This window comes from Lepidochelys kempii, chromosome 17, assembly GCF_965140285.1.
Source record: "Lepidochelys kempii isolate rLepKem1 chromosome 17, rLepKem1.hap1, whole genome shotgun sequence".
Lineage (NCBI taxonomy): Eukaryota > Metazoa > Chordata > Testudines > Cheloniidae > Lepidochelys > Lepidochelys kempii.
In genome coordinates, this window is record NC_136396.1 from 9,764,155 (window position 1) to 9,785,203 (window position 21,049).

The 21,049-nt window shown below is 46.5% G+C and overlaps 1 protein-coding gene across 2 annotated transcripts; it reads right to left on the minus strand.

Annotated features, from left to right (window-relative positions):
• Positions 1-6,983: 6,983 nt before the first annotated feature.
• On the minus strand, positions 6,984-13,762 carry LYRM9 (LYR motif containing 9). 2 transcript variants are annotated; one of them, XM_073315363.1, is made up of 4 exons: positions 13,658-13,762; positions 10,497-10,644; positions 9,371-9,463; positions 6,984-8,072 (listed from the first exon to the last, which is right to left on the minus strand). In XM_073315363.1, the coding sequence occupies exons 2-4, from the start codon at positions 10,626-10,628 to the stop codon at positions 8,055-8,057; spliced, it is 243 nt and encodes an 80-aa protein (XP_073171464.1). In that variant the 5' UTR covers positions 10,629-10,644; positions 13,658-13,762; the 3' UTR covers positions 6,984-8,054. The 2 variants fall into 2 exon arrangements, with proteins under 2 accessions (XP_073171464.1, XP_073171465.1); XM_073315364.1 differs by having other exon boundaries at positions 10,497-10,641; positions 13,658-13,755.
• Between the last annotated feature and the right edge of the window lie 7,287 nt (positions 13,763-21,049).

Here is a 21,049-nt window from a genome sequence, read left to right on the forward strand (position 1 = left end):
GTGCTTAACTTGGATGCTTCAGCAATTTAACTGCAAGATTATTCTTGTGTCCCGATCTGTAAAATGGAGGTATCAATATTCTGTCTATTTAGATTGCAAGGTCTTAGGAGCAGAGACTGCACAGTGCCTAGCACAATGGGGCCCCAAGCTAGAGAACCCAACTGAGATGCCATTGTAAGACCAATAACCAAAGAGTCAAACACTTACACCCAATGTAAAGCAGAATTATCGACCGTTCGTTACCAGAACCAGCATAATATCCCTCATAAAAGTAGATTTGTCAGGTTCAGTAAAAGAAACTGACAGCAGGCACAAAGCCCTTTAGGTGACTTTCTGACTTGGCATCTTCCTTTGGGGGTTCATATTTGTCCATGGTGGTTGCAAAGTGAGTGGCCACGGAAGCCTGCACTGCTCGTAATGCAGCCAAGGGTTCACCTCCTCTTTTCATACCCTTTTGCTTCCTTGCCAACTTAATCTGTAGGAACCATTACATCCTCTATTGTCAGGGACAGCTGGCTCTACCTTGGGAGGGCAGGGGGGGTCCTGAGAGAATCCAAGTGCCTGCCTGCATGGCAGGCTAGTGCGCTGTAAAGTCCCACCATGGATTGCCACACACTAAGTGGCCACATGGACCTGCTACCATGCACTACAAGTTCCGCACATTCCCGCCCTACCTGGCCATGCCCTACGTCACGCTGTAGATAAGCCCTTAGGGTTCTGGATAAGGGACTGAAGAATCAGCTATGCATTCCTCTGTTTGCAAATATCTCTGAGGGCGCACAGTCAATGGTATGCTTCTTCATGCGTGACCGGGACAAAGCTACGCGTGCAACTGTACTAAGCGCTCTCTGCCCTATAGATTTGATCCAGTTATAGCCATCAGTGCAATCACACTTGTGCAATCCCTGCTGTTACTTTCACTCTTGCGAGGAAGTACATAGTATTTGGAGGAGTGCCGACCCATTGCCAAGAAAATGACTTACATCATTTCTAATCTGTTCTTTCAATTATTGTGGGAGGTAACTATTAACAGATTTTGAGCACTGAAAGTCAAGTCACAATCCCGCTATTTAAACCCCCAACTAAATCAAAATTGGCAAAACCCAGTTATAGAGGAAATTTGGGGAGGGAGATGCCTCTGATCAGTCTGTGCTCCCAATTATTGCAAGCTCAGAAATGTATGCTGGACATTTGTGTCCAAAGACTGAAATCCGCACCCTGCTTCCTATCCTGCAGTCTGGTCTGCACAGGCATATCCCCAGTTTAGGGCTGGCATGACACTTACACACTGGACTGCTCTGACTGCGTGCCCACTTCCGCTGCAGTTGCACCTTCTGTCCAGTAGAAGCCACTGTGGCACCTGCCATGCAGGTACGCTCTCTTGCTGCTCCACCTACTGAATCTGGAGGTGTTTGCCCCATGCTGATCTCTGAGCATATGAAAATAGGCTGTCGTAAATATAAAGGGAAGGGTCACCACCTTTCTGTCCACAGTGCTATAAAATCCCTCCTGGCCAGAGGCCAAACCCTTTCACGTGTAAAGGGTTAAGAAGCTAGGATAGCCTTGCTGGCACCTGACCAAAATGACCAATGAGGAGACAAGTTACTTTCAAAGCTGGAGGGGGGGAACAAAGGGTCTGTCAGTCTGTGTGATGCTTTTGCCGGGAACAGCTCAGGAATGCATCTCAGAACTCCTGTAAAAAGTTGTTTCCACAGTATGCATCCGATGAAGTGAGCTGTAGCTCACGAAAGCTTCTGCTCAAATAAATCGGTTAGTCTCTAAGGTGCCACAAGTCCTCCTTTTCTTTTTGCGAATACAGACTAACGCGGCTGTTACTCTAAAACCTGTAAAAAGTTAGTAAGCAATCTAGCTGGAAATGCGTTAGATTTCCTTTTGTTCCATGGCTGGTAAAATAGTTGTGCTGAATGGAATGTATATTCCTGTTTTTGTGTCTTAAGGTTTTGCCTAGAGGGATTCTCTATGTTTTGAATCTGATTACCCTGTAAGGTATTTACCATCCTGATTTTACAGAGGTGATTCTTTTACCTTTTTCTTTAATTAAAAGTCTTCTTTTAAGAACCTGATTGCTTTTTCATTGTTCTTAAGATCCAAGAGTTTGGGTCTGTGTTTACCTGTACCAATTGGTGAGGATTTTTATCAAGCCTGCCCCAGGAAAGGGGGTGTAGGGTTTGGAGGGATATTTTGAGGGGGGAAGACATCTCCAAGTGGGCTCTTTCCCTGTTCCTTGTTTAACACACTTGGTGGTGGCAGCATGGGGTTCAAGGACAAGGCAAAGTTTGTACCTTGGGGAAGTTTTTAACCTAAGCTGGTAAGAAAAAGCTTAGGAGGTTTTCATGCAGGTCCCCACATCTGTACCCTAGAGTTCAGAGTGGGGAAGGAACCGTGACATATGCGCACATGCAAATGATCATGTCAAGTAATTTGCATTAAATGGTCACATCGCTGCGCAAAACGTGGCAGCGATGCCCGAAGCCAGTGGGGGTGTCAAGGCCTGCTTTTCTCATCAGAAGCGTGCACAGATACAAATACAGTACGTCTTCAGCCCCTGTTGCACTCAATGGGTGACAGAGCTGTTGTGGTTATGAAACTTGTTTTAGGCACCTCCCATTCCCAGAACAAACTTCTCTGAATTACAAGCTGGAACTTGGCAGGCTACAACTGTTTGCTGCTCTTTATGATAGGTAGTGCAAATAGGGATGTCTACAGTTAATGTCTGACATTTTCCATTGTTTATATCTTTGCAATGTGGGCAAGAAAAAAAAATACTCCAGACATTCTTGGAAATGGCTGAACTGCTTTAGCTGAAACTTTCCAGAGGAATTCATCTGAAGGCAAACACCTAGCATGGAAAGCTTCAGTCTGAACAGTTGTCGTTTGGTTACAACTCTTTGGTTAAGACGCTCGAGCGTCTTAGAAAAAACTTCCTATCTGTAAGAACAGTAGGACAATGGAACAGAGGCCTAGGGAGGTCATGCAAACTCCTTCACTGGGAGTTTTCAAAAGCAGGCTGGATAGCCATCTGTCTCGCATGGTTTAGACATGACAAATCCTGCCTCTTGGCAGGGGTTAGACTAGATGACCCTTATGGTCCCTTCTAACCCTATAGAAGTCTAGTGCATCCTTGCTAGAACTTGACATTTGGTCCCAGCGTCAGGGCTGTGCCTCTTGTTCCTGTGAATCAATAAGGGGTGTTGGGAACAAAGGGGGTGCATAGGTGGCAGAAAATGGGGGAGTGGGAGTATGGGTGGAATATGAGCAAGTTGGGGAGGCAGGAGCCTCAGAAGGACGATAGAAGCAGAAAGGGAACATGGGCAGAAGCAGAGAGAAGGAGATTAGAAGCAAGAACCATGGGGTGGCGGGAAGGACAGGAGCAGGAGAACAGTGGCACAGGAGTTGGGAGGGGGGCAGCAAACAGGTCAGACCCTGGGGGGAGCAGAAGGAAGGGAGTGGGTATAGACTCAGAAAAGTGCAGAAGCTTTTGTGGGGGATGCAATACATTATAACTGCTTGTCTAGCTGGGGACCCCTTTTGTAGCAGCCTTGCAGAATTCTACTTTCCAACCTAAGATGAGGAGGCTTGTTTGTTTGGCTGAATAAAATATCATTAGTCTTGTCACGATCACACTGGAGAAGGGCCCTAATTCCAGATTAGGGCTGGTAGAACTTCACGACTACGTTGTGCTTTGCTATCTTCATTCTGAGGAACTTCTGTGGCCCTCATTACCATAGTTTCTGAACATCTTCCACTGCCCAAAAAAGGGCAGTTCCTGAAATCTACTCATGTGCTCCTCTTTCGTAAGCACAAGACAAATATCTTCAGCCATAAAAAATTCTAAACTACCGTGCGGGGTCGATCTAAAATATGCAATTTCAGCTGTATGAACAACGTAGCTGAAGTTGACGTACTCGGATCTACTTACCGCGGCGTCTTCACTGTGGTAAGTCAACAGCTGACACTCTCCTGTCAACTCCGCTTGCGCTCCTCGTACTGGTGGAGTACAGGAGTCAACAGGAGAGCGCTAATCGGTCAATTTATCGCATCTAGACTAGACGCGATAAATCAACCCCCACTGGATCGATTGCTGCCCACCGATCGGCGGATACTGTAGACGAGCCCTTATACTTGCTCCTCAGTCCAGCGCTCCTGTAGTACCCAATTGCCCCACATTTATTATTATCATAGTACCCAGGAGCCAGTCATGGCCAATGCCCCCTATACCAGGCATTGTACAAACACAGGACACAGACATTTGTTCCTCAGTCCAGCTTTCCTGTAGTATACAATAGCCCTGTCTCTACTCCTCAGTGTAGATAATTTGTTGCTTGAGCCATGTCTAAACACTTGTCTACGGTAGGGTTTTTAACACTAGTGCAAGCCACCGTTAACACCCGTGCAGCTCACTTACCAGGCATTTGCACTGGTTCAGCTACATTAGCGCAGCTGAGGTCTAACAAACCCAGTGTAGACAAGACTGAAGATTGCTTGCTTGATTTAATTTATTTTTATTTTGTAGGGTCACTACTGAGGGAAAGAAATAATCTAAGGATTTGGGGTTGTTTTTTGTTTTGTTTAGTGTTGGGGACAGTAAATCGTAGAATCATAGGCTTTAAGGTCAGAAGGAGCCATTATAATAGTCTAGTCTGACCTCCTGCACAACGCAGGCCACAAAATCTCACCCACCCACTCCTGTAACAAACCCCTAACTTACGTCTGAGCTATTGAAGTCCTCAAATCGTGGTTTAAAGACTTCAAGGTGCAGAGAATCCTCCAGCAAGTGACCCGTGCCCCACGCTGCAGAGGAAGGCAAAAAAACCCCAGGGCCTCTGCCAATCTGCCCTGGAGGAAAATTCCTTCACAACCCCAAATATGGTGATCAGCTAAACCCTGAGCATGTGGGCAAGACTCACCAGCCAGACACCCAGGAAAGAATTTTCTGTAGTAACTCAGATCCTACCCCATCTAGCATCCCATTACAGGCCATTGGGCATATCTACCGCTAATAAGTCGAAGATCAATTAATTGCCAAAATTAGGCTATCCCATCATATCATCCCCTCCATAAATTTATCAAGCTTAGTCTTGAAGCCAGATATGTCTTTTGCCCCCACTGCTTCCCTTGGAAGGCTGTTCCAGAACTTCACTCCTCTGATGGTTAGAAACCTTTGTCTAATTTCAAATCTAAACTTCCTGATCGCCAGTTTATATCCATTTGTTCTTGTGTCCGCATTGGTACTGAGCTTAAATAATTCCTCTCCCTCTGTGATATTTATCCCTCTGATATATTTATGGAGAGCAATCATATCTCCCCTCAGCCTTCTTTTGGTTAGGCTAAACAAGCCAGGCTCCTTGAGTCTCCTTTCATAAGACAGGTTTTGTCTTTGGTATGTACATGTTGCACTGCCATCTAGGGACAGAAGAAAGCAAATGCACCTAAACACAGTCCAATACAACTTTGTATTTAAGACCATTGGCTTTTCTCATGTGCTTCCTCCATAGGAGGCTTATCTGATGGCAATAGAAGGAGGCCTGCTTTTTAAGACACTTAGGAGGTTGTTTTGTAAGGAAACACTTACAGCATGTTAAAAAAAAAATGGCAAAGGCTTTTGTAAATTGTCTGTGCTGTGCAATACATTGTTAGTGTCCAGTGCCTCACACAGTAGCCCAATACACACCCAGGTACACACACACCTGCCCCACCCAACTGAACAGAGTGTGTTCTCCCCAAAACTAGAGATTAGGACTAAAGGATTAACACCCACATCATCTCTCTCGTGGCTTGATCCAGGGAGGCAGCTGACCATGTACTTACATTTAAGCATGCGAATAGTCCCATAAGTGCTATGCTGAATTGTAGCTTAACTATACTTACTTCCACTAGAATTTAAGCAGTTCATTGCTGAACATGGATCAATAAGCTTAAAGTTAATAAAATACTTACATGCTTTGCTGAATCAGGGCCTGTGTGTCCAATCCAACCTGCACTGAAATCCATCAGTCTACCAAGAGTTTGCTATGGCCTACAGTGAGTGTGTGTCAGTCAGTTCCATCTTAAATCATATACATTTATACACAGTCACATGTTAAATTCTCTAAGGCAAGAGCCTGGTCATCTTATCTGTCTGTAACTCGGCGTGTATGCCAGTGATTTTCAATGCCATATGCTGTGCTTATTATCAAGACAGAAAAGGACCTAGGGGTGACAGTGGACGAGAAGCTGGATATGAGTCAGCAGTGTGCCCTTGTTGCCAAGAAGGCCAATGGCATTTTGGGATGTATAAGTAGGGGCATAGCGAGCAGATCGAGGGACGTGATCGTTCCCCTCTATTCGACATTGGTGAGGCCTCATCTGGAGTATTGTGTCCAGTTTTGGGCCCCACACTTCAAGAAGGATGTGGATAAATTGGAGAGAGAGTCCAGCGAAGGGCAACAAAAATGATTAGGGGACTGGAACACATGAGTTATGAGGAGAGGCTGAGGGAGCTGGGATTGTTTAGCCTGCAGAAGAGAAGAATGAGGGGGGATTTGATAGCTGCTTTCAACTACCTGAAAGGGGGTTCCAAAGAGGATGGCTCTAGACTGTTCCAATGGTAGCAGATGACAGAACGAGGAGTAATGGTCTCAAGTTGCAGTGGGGGAGGTTTAGATTGGATATTAGGAAAAACTTTTTCACTAAGAGGGTGGTGAAACACTGGAATGCGTTACCTAGGGAGGTGGTAGAATCTCCTTCCTTAGAGGTTTTTAAGGTCAGGCTTGACAAAGCCCTGGCTGGGATGATTTAACTGGGAATTGGTCCTGCTTTGAGCAGGGGGTTGGACTAGATGACCTTCTGGGGTCCCTTCCAACCCTGATATTCTATGATTCTATGATTCTAAGACATTATTTAATCAGTATTACACTCCAAAACAAAACTGTCCGCTGTAACACACTGCAAATATAGAAAGGCAAGGCTTATACAAATGCATGTTGTTCTTCAAATGGTTTTTATTTTTTCCCCTCAGGTATTAAATAAAACTGTGTCAGTGTAACAATTCTGACCATGCAAAGTCAAGTTTCTGTTTATTGTCAAACTTAAAGGGAATCTGTAGAAACATTAAGGATAACTAAAAGCAACAATCAAAAAATGACATTCACATAATCTAGCAGGGCATGACAAACCCACAAGGCAGAGAAGTTTCATCCTTCCTTTGTTTTGCTGTGTCTGCATAGCAGAAGCAGGTTCTGTCTCCTTTCATTGAGTGGGTGGGTGAAGAGAATCTTAGATGCCACAGGCCAATTATTTTGCCATCAGTTACATGTAACCCTCTTCTCATTCATGGGTGTAACTCAGGGCATAGAACCTAGCTCAATACATGCTGCCAAGAGTAAGTATATTAGAACTAGTAAAGGGCTAGCCTTTGAATTTCCTTGGTGTAGTCGGTAGATTGCTCTATTTCTTTAGTCTGGAGCAAATGCCGGTATCCAATTTATTTGCCTCTTGCAGGCCATTGATTTGTAACAGTAGTGCTGGATTGCCATTATTAATAAAAAAATAAAGGAAAATAGAGGTATGTTTGGGTCCAGTTATTGATAAACACCAGCTTAAAAACCCCAACCCTACGAAACTCTGATGCATTTTAGATCTTGATCTAATCTTAGGCTCTCATCTTGCAGTAATATCCACTAGCGGGATAGGGGCTTCAGCAGCCAGCTCCCGTCTCCATCATAGGATGAACCAAAACATGGGGATCTGAAATCGCTCTCTGCTTCCCACCTCCATTCACTCCACCCCTCCCCACAAACAAAAAAATAGTGGAGAAGCGCTTTAGCCACACAAGGAGTTTTATAGTAATAAAAAAAAATCTCAAAGAGCTTCAGAAAGATTCCTTAAGCCTCACGACACCCAGTGAAGTGGGTATTAAGACAAACCATTTTACACCAGGAGAAACTGCAGGCACTGTTTACAACATGGGCACTCTTACAAACAACTGGGCTTATTTGCCTGGACTCTGTCTGAGGATCTGTATTGATGAGCATCTTCTCTTCATCCCCTTCTTTCTACCTCTGTCTCGTATACTGCAAAAAAACGAAACCACACGTGATATAGGGACATATTAAAAGTGACCATTCACACAAGGAAGGAGTCTTTTTGGTAAAACCCTACCAAGCACTAACATTCAGGACCCCGTTTCTGATCCACCGAAGGCTGCTGAATTCCTTTTAACCTTCACAGAGTAAAACCCCAGGACTTCCCCTCTGAGAGATGTAGAATATTGGGCATGAGTTTGTTTCTGGATGGCCCTTGGGGATGAGTCGCCTATTGCTCACGGTGGAGAATGTGGAATAATTCAGCTGAAGCCAGTGGAGTCAGACCAGTCTCTGGGGTGAGATCAGAATTAGGGCCTTCACCAGGCACTCAGAATAGGGTTTGCAAACTGGGCTAAAAGTGCCAGAGATCTGGATGCTGCTAAAATTTTATAAAATCTGTGACTAATTAATAGCTCCTCCTGGTGTTAACTCTCTTCTGGATTTCAGAGTGATTTTTATTTTTATTTTCCCCCTCCCCTCCTCCTCCACAGTGATTTTTAATTAAATAACAGATTTTTTTAAGGCAGATGACTTTTTGACTCATTTTGTTAGGTTTGTTTGCTTACCAGTCAAACTTAACTTCAGTGAAACAGAAGTGAGACTCATGGCTCAACAGATCAGAAGAGATCCCTGCACTTAGGAATTGAGTTATCTTTCAAGCCACATTATTTTGCGCTGGCTGCATGGAGACATGCCACATCCGCAGCCTTGCCTGCGCTGACCAGCTGGAGGAAAATCTCCTAATGCTGATGCAGTGGCAGTATCGAGGGTAAGAGCGCTAGGGTTCTCACCCTGATCTTAGCAGCACAGGGAAGACTCGTGAGATGAGCATTCTGGGAGCCTGGTTACAAGTGGATGGAATGTTAGCAGGGAGAGAGTTAATTCATCTCAATGTTGAGCAGTGGGATAAACTGCGGCTTTCTTGTCTATATTAGATATTTACATAGCTGCAGATTCACTAGTTGCTGAAATCTGAACTAATCCCCAATGTAAACAAGGCCTCAGACGGGGCAGAAGTGTGCTCTCCTGAGTGAGAGTGTACTTGCAAACCCCCTGTGATTCATTAGTTTATAGTTCGGGGATTTTCTGTCAATGAAGAGCTGTTTTTTAAAAAGAATCCCTGAAACCAGGTCTAGTTATTACACAAATCCTCTCACCCATAGATCTCAAAGCCCACTGCAGAGGAAGACAAGTCTCATTTGTTTTCCAACATCCCAGCTCTTGAACTGAATTAACTAAGAACAGGATTCGGACAACCTGAGGGGGAGGAATATAGCTGCACTTACTTTATTCATGACCCAGTCAGCATCTTCAATGGCTCTCTTAATAATCTGCTGGATTCTCTCAGGACTGTCTTCATCCGCATGAACTCTGAAACTCTACGGGGTTTGAGCAGAATGTGAAAATGATTAACTCCAGTTAATGTAACAGCTGATCAGATCCTGCTAAAATAAGGATTTAAAATCCTGAAATAAATACTTGATCAAAAACATATACAATCTGAAGACCTAGAATGCCAATTCTAGCAAATAGGCAGATCGTTGTTCAGAAGGGGTTACAGCAGTGGCTTTCAACCTATTTTTCCATTGTGGGCCACATCCAATTCTATCTGTATGGCCCTGAGGATGTCACGTGGGCAGCAACTGTGTGCTGATTGGGCCTCAGGTGGGGAACCACTGGGTTACGGTGAACATACTTTCATATTCGCTATTCTAAACCTTCTGCAGCAGGGGGTCTTATCGAAGTTTGTGCTAACAAGGTAAGGACCAGGGCTATTCACCTGGTTGTGTTGCACCAGCTGGAGCACATATTCCATATGCTCACACTAGCCTTGCTGACTTACGTTAAGGGCTTGCACGTTCGGGCATAGATCCCAGAAGTGGTGCATTCTGGGATGCTTGGAAAGGCCACCCAGGACATTCATGAACAGGATTATCTGACAGAGTTGACTGCACTTGCAGGGGGCTGGACTCAATAACCCAGAAGGTCTCTGCCAGTCCTATGTCCCTATGTATTGTGGAACAGCAATGGGAGAACGAACTGAACCGCTTCAGCTAGTTTGTGTCCACTACAGCAGTTCAGACTGAAATAGTGTATAGCTCTGCAAAAATTGTGTGTTCCCTTGTAAACCATATAAAGTATTTTATGTTGGATGCAAGGTGTGCTACAATCATTTTAAGAGGAACAGTACCTTTTTGGCCAGCAGAAACGAGGCTTTAGTGAACTGCCGAAATGAGGCATCAGCAATGGAAAAGAGATTCTAAAAGTTTAACGTGCTCTTAGTAAAAAAGTAAAGAAACTTTGTTTTTTAATTTTTAAGGATCTTTTTAACCTGATTAGTTTTCTCTACTTTAATAATCCAAATAAATGGGAAAACAAGCTTTCCCATCGCCAAAGAGAGCTTCTCTCTACCTGTCTGATTGCATGTCTGTAATGCTGTTGGATATTTTCTGTAGGAAGCCGCTTACAACATCGAAGCAGGTAGCGATATAACTGCAAAGGCTTCTGGACTAATTCAGCCCCCGGTAACGGAGCCATTGTCATGTTAAGATTTCAGCTGCTAAAACAAACAAAACAAGGGTATTTCACAAAACTGGGAAATGCACACTGCCGAATTAAATCTCAAGGTTAATTTTACAAGGAGAGCTTCAGTCTTGGTAAGCTTAAAACCAGGAGTAATCTGAGTGGTTTGCAGGAACATACAGGTTTAGTATCATGATTTATTTTTAATTATGCTTTGAATTTTCATCCCGGAATCTGCAAGTTCTTATATAATCTCCCCATGGGATTAGGAGGAAATGAGGCATGGAATGGCTAAGGAACGGCTAAGGAACATGTTCAAACTATTGAGAAATTGCTTATTTGAGGGCAGCTAGGGTTAGGTGTCATGAATCAAATGTAGAAATATAGAAGTGTATGTGAGAAAGGGGTCCGTGGGTGGCTGGGTGTACATAACCCCCTTCCCCCCCACAGTATACAATTTTTTCCCCTCCCCCCTGCCCCTTTGTAAATCACTTGTGTTAGGGACTGATCTTGACTGGGGGGGACTTCTCACATGTGTACGTCTTTGAAGGAATGGGGCCTTCAAACAGCTCTTTGGGGCAGGGGCATTGTCTTTGAGATGTTTGTAGGGCACTTAGCACTCAGACACGGGCCTCCATTCTGCTACTGTAAATGATCCTCATGCAGTGTGCCAGTCTGGAAGAAGAGGTCCTAGCCCTTGCACCTGTAGTCTGATCCCCATGAGCTGACCTATGCCCATGCTGCCCCTCTCCCCCATGCCTCTAGTGAATCCATATGGAGCCTCACTAGGCAACCCACATGGCTGATATTGCAGGATCAGGGCCTTAAGTGATTGCTATTAAGATTATGTGAGTAGGGCTTGATTTCCTAGTGCTCGAATCGTTTCAAGAGCTCTAGGTGAAAACTGGTTTGCAAGCTTGAAGTTCCACCTTTTAAGCAATCTGCATAAACACACCAGGACTCGTGCACAAACATTAATAGCTTTGAGACTCATCATGAACGTAGCAGTAACAGGGAAAAGAACATCTACCAAACGTTCCCCAGCAGTACACTTGGATGGACTTTCTGTTACAATATACAAGCTGAATAAAGTGCTAATCGGATCTTTTAAATGACTAGTCATTTAACAGATGGTTGCCATCTGCGGAAACCTAAATTAACATTTTGGAGAAAGTACAGTTTTTACATAATTACTCATTAGAGTCAAGAAATACATGAGTAACTAAATAACCAAGTAGGTGTGGGATATAATTTTAGCATCAATTAAGGTATTTAGCCTTCATAATATCTTTGTGTGGGTTTTCTAAACACTTCACGTCCTTGGGCTAAATTCATCCTGGAGTGTAACTTTCTGCAGGGGCTGGCTACTGAGCGATTTCATGACAGCTCCAGTCCTGGCAGCTCTTGGATTTCACAGCCTCCTCTTCTGGGAAAATCATGCTCTTCGGCTAACCAGACCCCAATCGCCTGATAACAGCTAAGCGATGGGTGACACTCGTGTCTGGGTGTGAGAGCAATGGACGCAGGAGAGTCTAGTTTCGGTTTCAAAGTCCTCAACCAACTCCTGTCAGTGAACCTACACGCTGCATCTCAGCAAATGCACAGCAATAACTATTGCAGTCTTTTGGCTAGAGTATCAAAACAGGCCCTGAAGGGTCTTATGGTGGTGTCCACTATTTTTCCACCCCATACCCAGCCCCTCAAATTCCCTTCACTTTAGCATGACGATTTTGGGAAAATCCTAAAGGGCAGGGGTCTGTGCATGCTCAGCTCAGGGCAGGAGGGGGCTCCGAAGTGTAGACAATATCTAGGGCATAGTCCCCACGAATAAGGGCATGAGCACCCTGATGACTTGGCCAAATTCCCGCTGGAGTAATTTCCTTCCCCATCTCTAAGCACCCCCTGTCCTGTCACCTGGAGATAGGGCTAATCTTCACTTCTTAGATTCAGTGGGTTTGGGGGTATTCACAACAGCTGCTGGGGTTCAAGCTGGAGGTGGCTGCCGGTGAGTGATGGGTAAGGCTGAGGGGGGGCGCTGATTGGGGGTGAAAGGGGCATGAACGTGCCCTGCAGAGGTGCCAGCCGGACGCACCCCTCTGTGCATTTAAAGCCCCCCCAGCTGGTGCTGCCGTGAATGCGCCCTGGCTCTCCCCGCCTGCAGCAGGCAGCCACAGAGGGGGAAGGCTTAGGGTAAAGGCCCCCCGCTGCTGGGGGCGGGGAGGGGGGTGCTAGCACGGGGAGCCCGGCACCTCTCCAAGCGCTCCCCTTCCCTGCAGCTGGGGCGCACGAGCGCGGCCCCGCGCCCCGGGGGCTCCGCATCCAGCCGGCAGGCGCGGGGGAGCCAGATCGCCCGGCTTGTATCCGCCGCCCGCAGGGACAGGGCCGGGCCCGCAGCGCCGCTCGGGTCGCCCCAAGGCCGGAGCCGGAGAGCCGCGCCCGGGAGGGCAGGCGGCCGCGGCTCGGCGCTTCCTTCCGGCGGCTGCAAGGCTCGGCTAGAGCCAGGAGCCAGCCTCAACCCCAGCGCACTGCACCCCAGTAACCCCGCTGCCCCCCCTTCCCCGTGCACTGCTCCCCAGCGCACTGCACCCCAGTAACCCCGCTGCCCCCCCTTCCCCGTGCACTGCTCCCCAGCGCACTGCACCCCAGTATCCTCCCCAGCGCACTGCACCCCAGTAACCCCGCTGCCCCCCTTCCCCAGCGCACTGCACCCCAGTAACCCCGCTGCCCCCTCGCCCTGCACCCCGGTATCCTCCCCCCGTACACTGCACCCCCGCCTCCCCAGTGTACTGTACTCTATTATCCTCCCCAGGGCACTGCACCCCAGTAACCCCGCTGCCCCCCTTCCCCGCGCACTGCTCCCCAGTATCCCCGCAGCTCCCCTCCCCAGTGCACTGCACCCCACTATCCCCAGTCCCACTGTCTCCTAGCCCCTTCTCCCCCTGCACTGCACCCCAGTATCCTTACATCCCATTGTCCTCTAGCCCCCTTTCCCCAGTGCACCGCACCCCTCTATGCCCGCGGCCCCCTCCTCCCCCGCGCGCTGCAGGTACCTCACTGGCCGCTGGCTCGGAAGCTGCCCGCACCCAAGGGCGAGGGCGGCCACGCGCCGCCGCGTGGGAATCCCGTTTGGCGGGGCCCAGGACGGTGAGCAGCGCCCCCCGCCGGGCGCACTGCAGATCACACCAGCCGCACACGAAATGCACAGCACCCACCCTTGGTTTTTCTGGACCCTGCAGAGGGTGACACCTGTGCTGAGGGCCCTCCTTTTGGTTTGCTGCCTCCTGTCCCGTCCCAAGGCGAGGAAGCATAGCCTGGTATCTGAGGCATCACCACGCCAGTGATCACCGGCTGCTGTATAGATGGCTACTCCCTGGAGTGACGTTTGTGGGTGCTGTCCCCCAAATAAGCTTTTTGCTGGATACAGCGACAGATTGGACAATATTTCCTTGCCACAGAGATAGTCGCCTTTGATCAGCACCCCTGAAATGCTACCTCCCTTATACAGGCACCCAAAGCGTAGAGACCACAGCCCATCACGAATTTCTCTGTATGTAAGAATCTCACTAGGCACCCATCCTCTGCTCCGGACACCCCAGGCTTATGTGAAAAAGCAGACAGCACAAATAACCATGCCAGACAGCACCATACAAATGATGGCTCAGCCCACGTTGAGAGAGAACTAAATACCCACAGACACATAGAATGGGAGAAATAAAATAAATCTACCGCATGCAGAGGACCAGATTGCGATCGCTTTCATCACACTGAATAGCACCTTACACCAGGGTATTACTCATTGCTCAGGTATTGGAATCTGGCCAGTAGAAACCCCTCAAGCTCTTGGAAGCCTGGGCGAAGAGGTGGGCTTTGCAACATGCCTAGAAGGCTAACAGAGCTGGGCGCGGGTGGATTGACAGTATGTCTACACTGCAATCAGAGGTGTGACTCCACCATGGGTAGGCAGCCCCAAGCTAGCTTTGCTCTAGATAGCTTGAATAATAATAGCAGTGAAACCATGGCAGCCTAGGCTAGCTGCGCAAATACGTACCCAGGGTGCGGGAGGGGTGGGCAGGGGAGGGCATTGTACCATCTACACTGCCACAGCTTCACTGCTATTGTTATTTGAACTAACTAGCTCAAAGCTAGCTTGAGGATGTCCACATGGGCTGCAGTCACACCTCCTGCAAGCTCATGGAAACGGCTCTGGCAGTATCTCCATGGGTACCTCTGCTGATCTCGTCTGCCATCTGGCATGCGGAGAGAGCCAGTCTCTGGGTAACCTGGTACCAAGCTATTTAGGGCCTTAGGGTTAAGGTCAATACCTTAAATTCCCCCTAGAAATTCATTGGCAGCCAGAGCAGTTCTCAGCACCCCAGTGTCATGCGAGCTCAGCATCAAACATCACTAACAACGAGCAGCCGCATTTTGCACTGGTTCCGTTTCTGAGGGGCTTTACTGTGCAGCCCCATGTAGAGGCAATCCATCACAAAGGTGTAGATAAGTGTAGGCAGGGGCCGGCTGGGGAGAGAAGGCTACACTTGAGATCAGGTGAAAGTGAGGTCGGGACGGTTTAGTTCAGCAGTTTGTCCTATTGTCAGAATGTTGAGATCCTTGAATGTGATCTCTTGAACATTTTCTTTCCTAACCTGTCTCTCATGTTCCATCGAACAGACTTCCCCATTCTCTTAAACTTCAAGTATTGACAGGAATTATAGGTGGATAATTAGCTTCAGGGGCTGGCTTTTGTGCGAGAGCTACATTTTGATTCATTTAATCAAATTGCAGTCCCATAACACATGTCAAAAAGAATAAATATGACAGTAATGTAAGTACCAATCTCATCAGACCAATCCAGACTGGTAATGCAGAAAAGGAATGTCGAATTTAATTGGAAAAAGAGCTACTGCAGCTGGCATTGTCTCTAAGTGAAATAATGTTTATTTTATTGAATAGCCCTCTCTGCTGGACTGTATAGAGCTAAAATGTCGCTCTGAATTGATTAAATGCAAGCTTTGTATCCAGAGAGAAACATTAGTCTCTATCTAAAACAAACCCCATAACAAATGATTCTGTCAATACTTTATAATGACTGGAGTTTCCAGCTTAGTTGTGATAACTGGTTCTTTAATAACAGTTTTTACGTAGCACTTTTAAGATACTAAAGCACTTTAGAAAGGAGGTCAGTATCATCCTCCCCATTTTATAGGTGGGGAAACTGAGGCACTGGGCCATTAAGTGACTTTCCTAATGCCAGCCAGTGGGCCAGCTCTGGGAGTATAACTCAGGTCTTCTGGGTCCCAGGCCAGTGCTTTATCCATTGCCTCCTTAGAGAGTCCTTCACTTCTTTGAGGTTTCAGAGGGGTAGCTGTGTTAGTCTGTATCAGCAAAAACAATGAGGAGTCTTTGTGGTACCTGAGGCTATTTATGATTATGGGGCAGGTTCTCCAGAGGGGCATTGCTCTGCAATGGAAGTCAAGGTCCAATGAGTCCATGGAAGGAATTCTGGACTCACTTTCAGTTCGGATTAATGGGAAGACACCAACTGATTTTAGTGGGCTTTGGATCAGATTCCTTGGAAAGTGCTGAAATATTTCTGAAGCATATGTATGGAAAACAGGTCTGATGGAGTCAAAGGCTCTGTTACCAAAGTTAAATATTGGGTTTGGTGTAGAAGCCAATGGAACCCTCAAGCACAGAGTGAGGACCGAGCAGTCGGAAGGATTACATTAGATGCCTCTCATTCGTTCTCTGGGTGCCAGGACAGGATGGTTCCAACAGCATATCCTCCAGTCCTCTGTCCAACCTGGTTTTCAATATGCCAAGTAATGGGGATTCCACCACGGCCTTTGGGGTCTAAGAGCTCACTGTCAGGACATATATTCCGGAGACTCGCTTACCTTCATTTTTCCTTTTGCTGAATTATATTTCATCTTCAGACACCTCCTCGTCAAGCTATTCATTTCTTCTTTTGAAAGGAAACACCTTTTCTTTTGGACAAATCGGGGATGAGCACTGAAGTACCCCACAACCCTCCTACATTGTGCAAAGGGGTAGAAACTGTCCCAGCCGGAGAGGCATGAAATACAGGGGCAGCCGAAAGGTTCAGATGGGGGAAGGTCACACAGAACCCTGCAGCTCCTTGCAAATTGCAGTGCCATCTTCCCTCATGGTCTATGCTATTGGAACGCAGGAGCGTAGTTATGCAGGGTGCCCCAGGGATGTCTTCAACGGGTCTGTGAACTGCACAGAGACACGTACACCACAAACTGGACTCAGCGGTCTGAGGAGTCCCACAGTGAGCGATGGCTACTCCCACAAGTCCTGAACCCTAACATCAACATCCGATTGCATGCTGGAGTACCCCCGTACTCTGGTTGTCAGTGGAGGGGGGCTGGATTCCTTCTATTCTCCCTCCAACCTTTGTACCCCACGCAAAGTCCATTGTCTCAGGCTTTGGATGGGGGGAGATTAGAATTTCAACCAATAGCGCTCCGGAGGGAGACAAAGTTGAGCAAATGCATTACTGACAACTAACTACATAAAAGAGACAAGGCATTCTGTTGATCACGTTCTTCAGGAAAACTTTTAGAGCTGCAGCCTGGTCCTGTTGATTCAAATGGGAATTTTGCCACTGACTTCAATTGTGCCATGATGTACCTCATGGGTATTTTTTTTTAATGCTCTAGGAAATGTCAGTCAAGCCTGTATGTAATTTTCTCCTCCAGTACTTCTATTATTTAAAAAAAAAGGGGGCCAAGAAACTGTACCTTTCAAGGATAAGTTCCTGAGTCCATTTCTTTTTTCACCAAAATTAGGCTCTTATCCTTCAGTGGATTATCAAAGCAGGATTGAGGAGAGTCACTCTTGAGCCAAGTCTATTCTGTGCTGTACAATTTATGTCCCCACTTTCAGTGCAATCTTGTGGCGATCAATATTTCTAACATGTTGAGAGCGTTTTTCGATTGGTTTGCATAGTGTACTAGAAGAGAAAGGGGCACCCTCGAGATACCAAGCATATCACTCTTAAACAGTCCTCACCTGCATTACTAAGAATATTTTAGATTACCGATGCCAGAAGATCAATCTAAGTGCCACCATATGATGTATGGAGGCCTTCGGCCTTTTGCTCAGGCTGCAATTAAGGAAAGTATCCCTGCTTAGAAAAGCACTTAAACATAAAACATGTGCTTAACTTTAAGCAGATGCTTAACTGCTTTCCTGCATTGGGGTCATCTCTTCGAAAATAAAACTAGACTAGTCAGTATCATTTTCTGGTTCTCCTGCACTAGCATAGTTCTGCTGCCTTTGGGTTTGCAACATGCAGGGACATACCTAACCGAGGAAACTGTTTTCCCCTAGAATAAAAAAAAAGAAAAGAAATTATCTTCATTTTAGGCCTTGTAAAACCCTCCTTTCCCTTTCCACAACACTCCTCCCCTACATTTTGGACCTTTGACAGTGAGTATCTCTTTAAGAGCTTTTGTGCACTCGCACAAATTAGGATCTTGTTTGGGCCAAGTCCAGACCTAGTGTATATGGTTGCTACTCCCTAGCCTGAATCTGATTAGCATAACAACATTGGTGCAGAGCCCAACAATAAACCATTAGTCTGCTAAATTTATTATATGGGCCATTCTGAATTGATGGAGACCATGGTTTCTATTTCTGTAGGTTATTTTTTTTTTCACCAGTGGAACACCCAGTCACATGGCTGTTTTGATCGGCTTGGTATTTTGAAAGAAATTTAGAAATCTGTTCTCTGGTATCCTCCATTGTTTGCTCTGAGATCATTGTGTTCTTGAAACACAGTGTCCTAATACCTTTAGCATTCATAAAATATTCATTCAGACCTCACACTGCTTTCTTTTAGCCTTGAAAAGGTCACCCCTTGGAGTCCCTAAATCCCTCCTAGCTGCAAAAACACACATAATCCTTGCCATTCACAAAATGCTCTGCTAATTGGAAAATGCATTGCAAATGTATGAGGCCAGGAATATGTCAGTTTAAAATAAAACCCACACAGATAATGGACAATGACATGAAAATTATTATAAAATGAGAACAGAACAAGTAGAAATCTTCTGTGCCATGGCATATAGTTTCCTCTCCATTTGCCATAGAGTTCAGCTTTTCTCTAGTTTAGCATTTCAAAAAGCATTTTTCAGCATAACAAGGTAAAACCCCTAGCACAGTAGCATCAATAAATGGTTGAATTCTCTTCCTAAGTATCTCTATTCTGCATCTTTACTTAAGTTGTCAACTTTTTGCAGGAGGGAAAAAATCTTTGTTATATATGCCTACAGTGCATAGCCCAAGGGGGTGAGGGGCTACTGCAATGCATATCTTCAGTAAATTAATCTAGGTGTAAACAGATGCTAATTGTAGAGGATGGACTAGATCGGGGTGGCCAACCTGAGCCTGAGAAGGAGCCAGAATTTACCAATGTACGTTGCCAAAGAGCCACAGCAATATGTCAGCAGCCCCCCCGTCAGCTCCCCTCCGGCTCCCAGCACCTCCCGCCCACTGGCAGCCCCGCCAGTCGGCACCTCCCGCTCCCTCCCTGCACCTCCCGATCAGCTGTTTTGTGGCATGCAGGAGGCTCTGGGGAGGAGGGGGGAGAAGAGAGGGCACAGCAGGCTCAGGGGAGGGAAGGGGTGGAGTGGGGGCAGGGCCTGTGGCAGAGCCAGGGGTTGAGCAGTGAGCACCTCCCGTCCGGCACATCGGAAAGCTGGCGCCTGTAGCTTCAGCCCCAGAGTCGGCGCCTAGACAAGGAGCCGCATGTTAACTTCTGAAGAGCCGCATGTGGCTCCGGAGCGACAGGTTGGCCACCCCCGGGCTAGATCCTCAATGGGTATACAATGAAAGGAGCTATGCTGATTGACACCCACGGATGAGATGGCTGAAAATATTTTCTGTTGCTGGCATAAACATCTGTAGGCCGATGCTACTGAAGATTTAGGGCTTGATGAAGTTTTGTGTTATGGTACATAATTAAAGGACCATGTCTGAAAAATACAGGATAAAAGTTGTTCTTGAAGGACAACATCGCGCAATATTGTTGTATTCACGGTACAAAGTCATACATAGTACAAAATTGTGCATTTTGTCTTCTGCATGATAATTGCTGAAGTATGGGACAAAGTCCATGCTGGATTGACTTGCTATAGGACATAAGGTAATTAGACTCAAAATAAGCCACATCCACATAAAGAAGGGACAGTTCACCATAGGGCAGATTTTTGTGTCTGCCGGAGGTGGGTAGAGAACAGAGCCCGGAGGTTTTATAGTATTATTTTCATTGGAGTAGCACCTATCGGCACCAGTTAGGGATCAGCACCCCATCGTGCCAGGTGCTGTGCACACATCTCAGAAATGTCCCCGGCCCAAAAAGTTTATGAGACGAGGTGGAGGAGACAAACAGGCAGGAATGAAACGGACAGGAAGAGATAATAATAAACTTGTGCTTATGTGGACTAACCATGCACACAACACAGCTCACCACCTGTCTAACAACAGCAACAGGCAAGTTTTACATCAGATATTTTTTTAAGGAGCTGCAGAAACAGCGTGTCGTGACTCTGGTGACTGATACTATAGAAACCCCCAAGGTTGGCGTTTCTCCCATTTTATAAGAAAAAATCTGTTTCAAGCTTCCAAAGGGAAAGGATGCCTCTCTGAATGGAGTGATTTTAACCAGGTTATTGTCTATTGGGCTGACGATACAAACTTAACATTAATTCACCAATATATAATTTATTTAATTAAGCATTGTAAACCTTGGAAGAACACACTTCAGGGGCTCCGTCCTGCCTTTATTTACACTTGCTATTATCTCAGCCAGCAGCGGCGGGAGGGGAAGGTGAGGCAGAACTACATGACAATCAGATTATGCCAAGTTGTTCTCTACCTTCCTAAACATTGGGTGCCTTTCTGCGATACAAAAGCAATGTATAAAAGCAGGAGGGAGAGGAGCCAGGGGGCTGAACAAATAGAGGCTGAGAAAATAGGAAAGTATGTGAGCACATTTACCCATACTGGGCCAAATGCTCTGATTCTGAAGTCAAAGCAACCGAACACACACGTCCTGAGTTAGGGCCCCGTCCGCTGCTCATTGCAGTCAAAGGGAGTTTTTCCACTGACTTGGGTGCCCAGTGGCGCAAGTCCTCGGTGTCTAAACTCAACCCCTTCTTGGCAGTTTGTCTTTATTAACAGACTTCAAAGTGATAATGCAATATGGACTTCTCTCCAAAGCTCAACCGCTCCTAGAGCTTCCCTCCAGGACTTCCTCTCTCAAACTGGCTCCTTCCTCTGGCCCAAGACACCCGTTCACCTGCTTCAAAGCCTGGGTGGAGCTAACTGAGCCCACCTGCCAGCATGACTCAGAGGAAGTATGGCCTTGAGAGAAGGGGTGAAGTGGGGGCAGGGTCTGGGGCAGAGCCAGG